This window comes from Channa argus, chromosome 3 (assembly GCF_033026475.1).
Source record: "Channa argus isolate prfri chromosome 3, Channa argus male v1.0, whole genome shotgun sequence".
In the NCBI taxonomy this organism is placed as follows: domain Eukaryota; kingdom Metazoa; phylum Chordata; class Actinopteri; order Anabantiformes; family Channidae; genus Channa; species Channa argus.
The window spans coordinates 20,297,866-20,309,319 of NC_090199.1; the positions used below are offsets into that span (position 1 = coordinate 20,297,866).

At 37.2% G+C, this 11,454-nt stretch overlaps 1 protein-coding gene across 3 annotated transcripts; it reads left to right on the plus strand.

Moving 5' to 3' along the window:
* The first annotated feature begins 646 nt into the window (after positions 1-646).
* Positions 647-9,364, plus strand: clta (clathrin, light chain A). 3 transcript variants are annotated; one of them, XM_067497703.1, is made up of 7 exons: positions 647-923; positions 1,632-1,660; positions 2,503-2,620; positions 2,909-3,020; positions 4,524-4,577; positions 6,702-6,737; positions 8,209-9,364. In XM_067497703.1, the coding sequence occupies exons 1-7, from the start codon at positions 746-748 to the stop codon at positions 8,378-8,380; spliced, it is 699 nt and encodes a 232-aa protein (XP_067353804.1). In that variant the 5' UTR covers positions 647-745; the 3' UTR covers positions 8,381-9,364. The 3 variants fall into 3 exon arrangements, with proteins under 3 accessions (XP_067353804.1, XP_067353805.1, XP_067353806.1); XM_067497704.1 differs by lacking the exon at positions 6,702-6,737; XM_067497705.1 differs by lacking the exons at positions 4,524-4,577; positions 6,702-6,737 and having other exon boundaries at positions 648-923.
* Positions 9,365-11,454: the final 2,090 nt, after the last annotated feature.

Genomic DNA, 11,454 nt, shown 5'->3' on the forward strand with positions numbered 1-11,454 from the left:
TGTTTTAAACCGACTATTGCTTTTGTACATAACCGTAGCCAGGTGAGTGCTTTTCAACTCTTGAGACGGTCAGAGCTGTTAATAATTGACCATCAGGACATTGTGCTTAGGGCTGTACACAACACCTGTTGCCAGGTTGGCAAAGACAAATAAATAGAGTTTGACATAAGGCATATAGTAAACTGCAGCAAAGCGGGAGAACAATCTATGACGCTTACATTTTGTTGCTGCCTTTACTAAAACTGAAGAATTTAGTATATAAATTAGGGTACTTTATTTAAATAAAACCACAATCCAATAGCTGACTGTACATCATTTCTGTAATAGGATTTACAATTGAAACAAAATCTATAATGTACATATATTTTTGTTTTTAGTTTAGAATCCGGAAAAATAATTTCTACGTAAAGAAAAAGAAAAACTGCCAATGATTACACATAAGACGCCGTAAATTACTCCCACTAAGACTGCGGATTTTGTCACGACTGTGACTCTGGCACGTAGCAGGTCATGGGACATGTATTGCAGGAAGGTTCAAATGCTTTATTGGTCCAAGTTTGGGGGAGCTGTCATATGTTTGGTACGCAGTACTGTCACTCACCGATCCTGGTTTGTGATTGGTTATCCATCTGTTTCCGCTTCGATTTTTTTAAACGTCCTTCCTCCTATCGAGCTAATCGTTTCGGATCCACAGTTACACCTGCTCTCCTATTTTTATACGTATCCTTCCTTAAGAACACACAGTATGGATGATTTTGACATGCTGAATGCGCCCGCCGCTGGAAACGGAATTGGCTCGGAGGAGGACCCTGCTGCTGCCTTCTTGGCCCAACAGGAGAGCGAAATCGCGGGGATTGAAAACGACGAAGGCTTCAGTATCCTGGACAGCGGAGAGGTCCCCTCGTCGCTGGGAGACTCCAATGGTGGGTGACTGTTGTGGTTAAGCGGAGACCGTTTAACATTACCTAACTGCCTCTGTCCAGCGTTGGCGCAGTCTGTCTGGTTAATCGTGTTTTAAACGTGCTTTTTACAAAATAACAGTTTTCATTAAACGTTAACATCACTCGGTCCCAGTTTGGATCTACTTGCTAATGTTAGCTAAACGTGCTAGCAAATTAGCCAAGTGGGCTTTGCTAGCGTTTCAAATAACCTGTGTTTACGATGTCTTAAATAAATAAACATATGAAGACGAACTCCAGAATAATTCTGAATGATTAACTTGTGGTTGTTATTTGACTACCCAGGCCTTTTGTTAGCTTTTTTGAAATGAATGAAGCTGTCTGATAACATCAGCTGTTGACCGTGTCATTCCCCGATTCTCAGCAAGCTGGACTGACGTTAGTTGCTTGCAGCGCTGCTCGTAGCTGCAGCCGCATTTGCCACAAGAGGAAATGAGCCTAATGACCTTTGGCCATGACTGCCCGATTCCGCGAAGTTGTATCTTCACGGAGGTTTAGTAATTGTAGTTAGTCAAAAATGCTGACCTATTATATTGTGAAATGGTCGTATATGACATGTTCTGAAATACTGAAGAGATTCAGTCTATTCAGAAGAGATTTTTTTTTCTTCCAAGGCTTATTTCATCCAGATTGTGGTTTTGTCTAACAGCTCTTTTTCTTGTGACTTTGTAGATGCTGCTATCAATGGAGACCTTCACGGGGTAAAAGTTTATTTACATTGTTTTTATCTTATAATGTTGGGCCTAAATTGTAAAATATGTTATGAGCTCAGGTTGGATCTTCTGTAATTGTTGTTTTAATAAGGAGGACTTTGTGAGCATAAACACATTTTTGCCAAAGTGTAGAGTTTGTCAGTCTCTTGATCTGTGTCCTTTTGTCTCTGTGGACAGTATTGGTAAATGGCAAGACTGTATTTAAGCATAATTTGTTTACTAAAGCTGCAGTAAATTAAAAACAAAAAGAGTCAAAACTCTTATTCTGAACAACTAGAGTAGTTGGACAGGCTAGACGTCAGTTAAAGACATCAGTTAAAGCTAGTTCATGCAGAGCAATGTGAGTGTAAACCCTATATAAAGTGCCAATAAAGAACTCTTAATTGTGCAGAAAAAACCTACTGTTAAGTTTTTCTCTGAAAATTTTCCCAAATGTCATAAATGTAGAGTAAAGCTAGAGTTTTAACAAACCGGAATCATCATTGAAGAGATGGGTTTTTGTGGTGTTAATTACTTCTTCTAGCAGCAGGTTTACAGTACTAACCTCAGAGGCTGGACTATGCAGCTTTGGCCGGTTCTCTCCAGCTTCCTTTTCTTTTGTTTTCATTGCAAAATTGCTCTCTTTTGCACTGTCAGGACTTCTTTCTGGCATTGAGGGAAGCTGAGCTGAAAAACTCAGATTGTGCCAAATTTGGTTTTAATCAATTTTCTCAAACAGCGCACAGCTACTCCTAACAAGCATATACAAATAATGACAGGGGACTGTTTCTTGAACATATCTCTGTAAATCTCATTCAGAAAATGTGTTTTACCTTCCTTGGTTCTCTCAGGAAACCAACGGTCCATCAGATGCTTATGCAGCAATTTCCAATGCAGACCGGCTGCAGGCTGAACCTGAAAGCTTACGCAAGTGGAGGGAGGAACAAGGCGAGAGGCTGGAGGTGCTAGGTAAGAGCAGAGCAGTTTCACAGGACAACAGGACAGATACTGTTACTCTCTCAGATGTGACATGTAAATGTTAATGTCAGTGAGGGCTATGCAAAATACAGGCGTTTCACATGTATTGCATCTTCTTTCATTGTATGTGGGCCTTTGTGTAAAACAATATTTTAAGAATCTCATGTTAACATTCACTGCCTAACCAGAAATGGTAATCATACATTCTTTCTTTATTCACAATGTCCTCCTGTGTTTTCTGATCTGTATCCATCACTGATGTCTTATCTCCCTCCTCAGATGCCAACTCTCGCATGCAGGAGACTGAGTGGAAGGAGAAGGCCAAGATTGAGCTGGAGGAATGGCACTCTCGGCAGAATGAGCAGCTGGAGAAAACCAAAACCAATAACAGGTACTGGTTTCATAGAGAGGTCGAAACAGGATAGAAGGATCAGTGGAGATTAGGAAGGACTGAAATAACTGAAAAAGAAATGTACAGCACCTGAATATTGCAAAGAAATGCAGGAAAAGCATTTTTCTCTAGAGTGCACACAGAACATAAAATTCACAGCAATATCAAAGCTTCTCATGCTTTGAAACTCCCACTCTTGCTGTGTTTACTCAAAACCTCGATCCACAGCAGGCCCAGGACAATTCAAACTTCAGCAGTCTGTTAAAGTATTTGTCTCTGCATATACGAAAAGTTTTAGCAAAAGTAACCCCCACAATATGGACAGAGGCACGGTGTGAAATGCGGACTGTCAGATGGAGCCCAGGTTGATGCGCTGGTCTATGTCTTGTTGCATAACGAACATGTAGCCTACTAAATGACCCCCAACCAAGTGTGGGGGACAATCCACTTGACTGCGGGTTTGGCTTCCTGTTATTTTCTATGTGACACAGTGGCTCGAGGAGAATCTAAGAATAGCTAAAGAAACTCTTCAGAGAATAAAAAATAGAAACTTATAAATAAAATCTAAAGAAGTTTTACGAATGCTTTTACACATATACAATCTCTTGTTAAAATACTCACATTCTAAGATTTATTCTACAAAAATTGTTATGAAAAAATTATTGAAGGTGTTATTTTATTTACAGTTGTTGTACAGAAGCACTATTTAAGGATGTATAAAATGCCGCATGGCTGACATATTTGTGTACTCCAACTGCACCCAGGTAACTCCTCATTTTTCATTGTTGATTTGACCGGGATTCTGTTTGCAATGTAGCCCTACTGCCCCATCAATAATAGAGCACCAGCAGTCCTGGCTTTGTACTCCGTTGCCTATCCTGTGCTTGGTTGATAAGGGTAGCAGGTGTATAATCTTTTGAAATGGACTTGGTCTTTGTCCGGTAAATACAGGTACATACATTAGCTAAGAGTTAAGGCAGCAACTAACAGTTACTTTCATTTTTAATCTTGCTGTTCCTTGCCATTTTAATTAAGTAATCACTTATTTCATACTTACAAGTATCTAGACAGATTTCTGTCCTTCCCAATTAATCAGTATTGTGGAATTGCATGTTTTGCATGAGCACTCAAATGAAAGAAGCTTTTATTGGACTGTAGTTGCAACATGCAGTGAGGTTTCAGTTAATTGACCAACTTCTTCAGAACGTGCAAAGAATTTAAGACATTCTGTATTTTTAAATGTGAACAGCTGAGTATGTTTTGCAGATTGCCAGACAATAATGATTACAAGAGGAGGATCAAATAAGCTTAGTTTCTCTGAGCCTTGAAAGCTTCGACACTGCTTTTAGAAATCCCCCCCACAAAACCTGAGCCTGATGATATGCCTGACAATATAATTGTGTGGTAATCTATAATACTTATGTTTTCATCCTCTTCTATTTTTTACCACTGTCTCTCTTCTCTCCTCTTGCTGCTCTGTCGTTTGGGCGGATGTTTGTCCAGGGTGCTGGATGAAGACTTCTACAAGCAACCCTTCTCTGAGCTCATTGGTTATGTGTATGTTGCTCCAACTAACATCGCTCTTTTGTTTTTTTGTTTTTCCTCCATTTTTTTTTTTTTTTTGCTAACTCCAAGCATCCAACCATTGACATAATATTCATCTCACTAGTTGTTAGTGCATTTGTTTTTCATATTTAACTTTTATAATTGTTACTCTTCTAATCTAGCTTCTAGCTGTTTTTTTAATTGCAGCAATAACTGCCATCCCATATGTTTGCATGTTATTTGTAACTTAATGCCAGTATCAGTATATTTCAGTTATGTGAATGACTGCATGCCGCTGTGCGTTCACTGCAGAGCTCCTTAATCACAATAGAGGACATCACTTTAATTCATAACTCTCTGTTGATTTCTTATCCATTATTCACAACAATTTTACTACCTTTCAGCTGATTTCAGTGAAATGTTTTGCAAATAGATTTGATTAATTTTCCAACAATTGCTTATATTAATAATATGAACTCTCACAGAAAGTGTGTTGTTTCTACTTTATATAAAAGTTTCCCAAAAGTAATTTCTGCAAGTTATTATACAGTAGTATGATGCTTATAGATATGTTTGAAGCAATTGTGTGCTAATAAATAGACATGGTGTGTGCATGCACATATATATATATATATATATATATATATATATATATATATATATATATATATATATATATATATATATATATATATATATATATATATATATATATATATATATATATATATATATATATATATATATATATATATATATATATAAAATTTATTTGACCTACTTGGTGAGCTCTCTTCCACAAATCAAACATCTCCTTTTCTTGGCTACTTACCTATGTAAGAACCAAGATTATGTGCAGAATAAGATGGTGCCAAACTATAGACATTAAACTAAGCACCATCTGTGCTTTATTCAGGTGGGGCCATCATTCATCAGTATTTCTTATCATTTATCTTTATAACATTTCTATTAGCTAATAAATGCAGTTTTAGTAATCCACTATCAAAGTATAGGTATTTTAATTTTATATACTTTACCATGTATAATTTAATTTGAACTGGAGTTGTGAGATTCACAAACTCCAGGTGATGTCTTGAAGATTTTACTACCTGTCAAAATGTTCTTAAATACACGGTTCCTAAATTAATTTCCCTTTCATTCCCAGGTAGCATGAAACACATCTGGCAAATGTCTTGACTTTTTAAACAATAATCCTCAACACTCTGTCTCGGCTGTCTCTGTTCTCCTCTTTTTATTAGTGCATTCTTATTTAAATTTACAGCATGGTTTTATTGCTGGCGCCACTTGTCATATCCTGGATACAACTGCTTCAAACAGAACTGGAACTGTGCATGCATGCCTAGAGTGAGCTGCTCTGTACTTGAGCTACTGCTGTCCCACAGGATGGCATGCCAATTTGCTCAGCTAGCTATCCAATAGCTTGAGCTGTGCAGCCTTTGGTTTGCTATTCAGTTACTTGGAAATGTCTAAACCTGCATCGTGATCTACATATTCTGTTTGTTCTCATTCATCAGCTTCAGTTTTTAACGTCAGTATTATTACTGTATAGGTGAAAGTCGTTATGTTTGGTGTCAGTCTGTAATGGGGACTCGGTCCTCATTTATAAGCTTTCAGTAAAAACATACAAATGATTACAATTTACTATCCAGCAGTGAGGTTTATTTATTTAATTATTTTTTTTTGAGGTAGAAAGTCAATAATTGTCTTTCCATAGTCACTGAACAATGCTTATAAACATTGTTACAGAGAGTTGGCACAATTGGCAAAGCGCTGATACGTTTTGATGATTTTGATTTCTTAAAACATACAGTTCTCATTTTTACCTAATTATTTGAAAAGAATCTGGCACTTTATAAGACCCCAGACCTTAATGTTCTGTGGTGCATCTGAAAGGAATATGGCTTAAGAGAACAATCAAAGGCTGCACAATAAATTCTTGTTATTTCAAGAACAAAAATAGAAATCGAAAAAACTTGCTTCTGCATGCTGGCTTTCAACATCTGCATTTAGATCATTTTTGTTGTGTTTCATTTTGTCCCCCTCCCCTTCTCTCTCTTCAAATTTCTGACTTGTGAAACTGTTTCTCCCTGTTTTCTTTTCCTATGCACCTTAAAGCACACACATTAACCATCCTTGCTACCGCCTAGACCAGTTAAGTAAAAATAAAAAACCCCAGAACCTCCAAAACCTTAATATTTTTGACAGGGTGTAGATGTAGTGTGTGTGTGTGTGTGTTTGTGTGTGTGTGTGTGTGTGAGAGAGAGTAAGTGTGTGTCATGTTTCGTACATGACAGTTTACTAGCCCAACTGTAAAATCCACTGCCTAGAAAGAGGTTTAGTATGTCCCTTCTGTGATGTTGTGTTCCTTTTAGTCAATTGTGCATTTGTAGGTGGTTGTTACAGTGAATGTTCATTAGGTTTTCATCCTTCATTTTGCTTTGTGTATTTTGTTGTAGTTGTTAGTAACTGCCTTTGTACCTGTACAGTAGGTGGGGTGGGGACCTGTCCTTGTACTTGTACATAGATATAAAAAAATTGCAGTGGATTTATGTTTGTGGGTCCGGTGTGAAGGGGTCTTAAATTTGTTTAGCCATAATCGGTGGCTTCCATTTCAAATGTATTGTGATGGTGGCTCTGATCCATTTTTTTTTTTTTTAAATCACAGTTGTTTTCTTTTAAAGAATGTGGTAAATTGAATGTGATTTTTCTTTTTTTTCTTTTAATCGTTTAAAACGCCTCAGCCTTCATCTGGATTTGAAGATTTTAATTGATCTATTCAACAGTTATGATACATGAAATCTAAGTAAATGCATTCTGTGCCACAGCTTCAAATAGCTTGCTTTTCAGCTGCAGCAAAGTGCATGGCTATGGCCCAGTAATGCTTCCAGTTGTTTTGGGCTTGGTTAAAAAAAAAAAACATTAAAAAAAATAAATAAACTTGCCATATTTGTTCCTTTTTGATAAAGGGCAAGTATACAGGTGATCTCATCTCTATACTTGGTTCTTGAGAAAAAGTGAACAGTAAATAAGCAACAACAGTGCAAGTCTAAGTGCATTGGTGTGTGGACAAACCCCACTCTCCAGTTCTGAATAAAGAACTGAATTTTTAACCAACCAAAAAACTCATCAGGCCTTACACTTACTTTCTCTTTGGATTCTCATTAGTCTATCTCCCCTTAATATTGTAGATAGTAGAAATACAGGTGAATGTAATGTGTAAGCAGAGTTTGGATCATGCCACAGGAAAGGAAACAGTTATACCATGTGTATCTTTGTAAACCCAAACACAAACGTGTGTTTCAGTGTTTATTTGAATGACCAGCACCAAGGGATACTCTGCTGAACCAACAAAGTTATGGGAAGCATAGAAAATTAAAAAGAGACGTCTTTAACAATTTTGAGTGATTTCTCAAATCTTGATGTCAGACTGAACTTAGAACTAAAATTTAAAGCCACAGTTGCCAGAGGCAACACTGTTAAGCCCAGGACAGTTTTCCACTATAATTTTGTATGTTGGTGATCAGCAGAGGAGATTCTCAGAGCTGTATGCATAACTTGCCTCTTCCCCCACTCGCTATTGCCTTTTTCTAAATAATTTCCATCTCTTCTTCGTTGCATGTAGGGCGGCTGAGGAGGCTATGATCTCAGATCTGGATGAGAACAACCCTGGGACCGAGTGGGAGCGGGTGGCTCGGCTCTGCGACTTCAACCCCAAGTCCAGCAAGCAGGCCAAAGACGTGTCCCGCATGCGTTCAGTCCTCATCTCCCTGAAGCAGTCCCCGCTTGTTCGCTAGTCAACCAAGGCTGCTCAGGTTGACACTCCAAATCATCCTCTTTCACCACACACCAACCAACAGAACCACCAATGTCCCACCATCCCTACTCTAAAAATGAGGGCCCACCCCCCCACCCCCACCCCCTCTGTTCACAGCTGTTTGCCATGCACAGATCTGATTTTTGTTTTTCCCATTAAAAATAGATCACTAGTTGTCCCATCCCCATCTATCTCCTAATAAGGATGAAGAGGTGAATTTCATGTGTGCACCTCTTACACAGACCATTCAGAACCCTGTAATTCTTCCTTGCTGTTTATTGTACTACGATCTACTGTATCTTTCGTGGTCTGTGGTCTTGTGCTACACTTGTTTGAAGATGGTGAGTTGTGACACTAAAAGGGAAGGGCTAATAGTTGTTAAGGCCTACAAGCTACACTACACCTTGCTTCACATGGCACCAAAACAATATCATTCCCAAGATGTTGTACTCTTAACCTGTTGATCTTGATCTGCAAGGGTTGATGTTAATTTTTCTTTTCATCTTTTTACCCTCCATCAAACCATGTTTTCCCATCCACAAAAAAGTATCAACATTTTCTTTTTCTAAGGACCAAACTTTAAGAAAAAAATTCAGATTTACTGTGTGTACTTCGAACTGTATGTAGAGCCTGCTTGTGGCATATTGTGTTAAATTTTTCAATCTATGCATTTCCTTTTAAAAGGCCTCTTCCCCTCTCCTGTCAGGGACTGAATAAAGTCTAGTCATTACAATAGACATGGCCCGTTTGTACGTTAAAACCATAACTGTGTGCGTGTGTGTGTACTCTTGAGTGTTCCTATGTACAGATACACAAGGAAATATATATACGGCATATAAAACGTTTGTCGCTAAAATAAAACAGGTGTTGTTTTAAAGAGAACTAGGTATTACCCAGCTGTTGCTTGACCATGTGTACTCATTGTCCATTTGATTTCAATAACAGTAAAAAGTGAATAAAAGCTCTTGTGTGTGTATGTGTGGTTTTTAAACTGTATTTGAAACCTTTCTGTGGTTCGGGTATTGGCTTGCACAGAGTCAGCTGAAAGTGAATTCTTAAATTTTGATCTTGCCAAGAACAGTTTTGGCAAGTCAGTTGGCCCCAGAGATTAAATTTAGGAGAATGAAGATAAAACACAACCACATTGAAACAGTCTTAGCTGTTTCCACTCACTCAGCAAGTATGTGGGGACACAAGTATTGATGTACTTTTAGGTGGACAGTATTGTGTAGATTGTAGTGGTAAGAGTTTAATCTATTTAGCTGTTCTATGATCCTTGATCTTATTTTATGGAGGCTGATTATACTTTCTACTGCAGCTGAGCAAAGACCACACGTTTTGTATTTTTTGAAAAAAAAGGACTTTATCAATACTTTAACCCAAAACTATAATATAAGATTACAGTTGACAAGACAGTTTTGTTTTACAGAACCATAGTTCTACATTAGCTTCTGAAAAATAATGTACAACATATTCAAAGAAAATTTTGTATGTGTAAAACAAAAATAAAAACAATGCAATGATTTGTGTATCTCATCATGGCATATTTGATTCCCAATAGAACATAAAGAACATATCAGATGTTGAAACTGAGAAAATTTTCCATTCCATGGAAAATATTTAATTATTAATGAATTTGATGTCAGCAACATATCTCAAAAAGGTTGGAACAGGGTGATGTTTACCATTGTGTAGCATCACCTTTTCATTTAAAAACTGTCTGTAAATGTCTGGGAAGTGAGAAAAGCAGTTGCTGCAGATTTAGGAGAGAAGGGTTGTCAATATAATGCATTATCCTCTCATTAATACCTGAACTAAGTGTAGATTATAAGCCGGTTCTGATAATTATCCTAAACATCAGCTGCTGTGGCTGCTGTAGTCACTTCACATAGTGTGCATCTCTTTTATTTTGTAAAATGTGCTCTCAGAGTGCTGAATTGAAGATCATGATTCATTTCTCTGAGTGCAGATTTATGCTTCTATGATATTCTAATCTTCATTATTATTATTATTATTATTTGGCACTTAACTACTTTAGCCTACTTTCAGCTAGAAACACCATTCAAACTTTAAAACATTCAGCTCATTAAGAACTTGTGCTTCCATTCAGCTTTTTAATATCTTTTATACGTGTTAAAATATTCAGTTTTTATCAGCAATTTGTTCTCATTCAAATGAATGGAGAGACTTTTCAGCTCGTCTTCAGCTTTGTCCTCTTTCAGCTTTAACCAGTTGGACTGCTTCAGCCTAGAGGGACCATTCAAACTTGTATTCCATTTTTAATATCCTTTACAGTTTTTGAATCAATTAAGTTTGAGGTAGTTTTTGGTGAATTTCCAACTTTTGCATTAGTGTGTATTGCAGAATGTTGGCCCAGCTAGTGTGGGTTACATCATACACACTATAACTTTTAGCTTCAAGTTTACCAACTTGTTTTCTTTTTCTTATTTTCTTCACCCAACATTTATCTTTCTTCAACAAATTATACATTAAAACGTAGTTGTTTTTGTGTTCTTTCAGGAAATATAACTCCTATAATGACAGGACTTTCTTTCTTTCAGTATTTCTCCTGAATCGGAGAGAGTGCAGTCTGAAACTCCCATTGGACTCCATTATAAATTCTCCAGAAATTCTCCTCAAATCACAACCAGGGGCTGTTTTAAAATCTCCTCTCTGTCTTCATTTTATTGAGTGTCTTCAAATAAAGTAATGTTTGGTGAAGCCAAACACGGTGCTCAAACTGCCGCTCACAGTTTTTAATTTTGTTAATAAGACTAATACATTTTCACATTCTATACATTTTGCGAGGCTGAGCAGTCTAAGCATTTTAAAACCCATCTTCAGCAAATATGAGTGACTCAGCAGATTGAAAGCTATCGTTGCCATGGTAACAATCACAGCTGAATCAGGTCATGTGATCAAATTTAGGGCTACCTGCAATGGATACACACACACACACACACACACAGGAAACACACTTAAAAGCCTTTTGATACTTTTTAATTTTTTTTTAGCATTTAAATGGTAAAATTAGTTTGTGGTTTTAGTCCATTA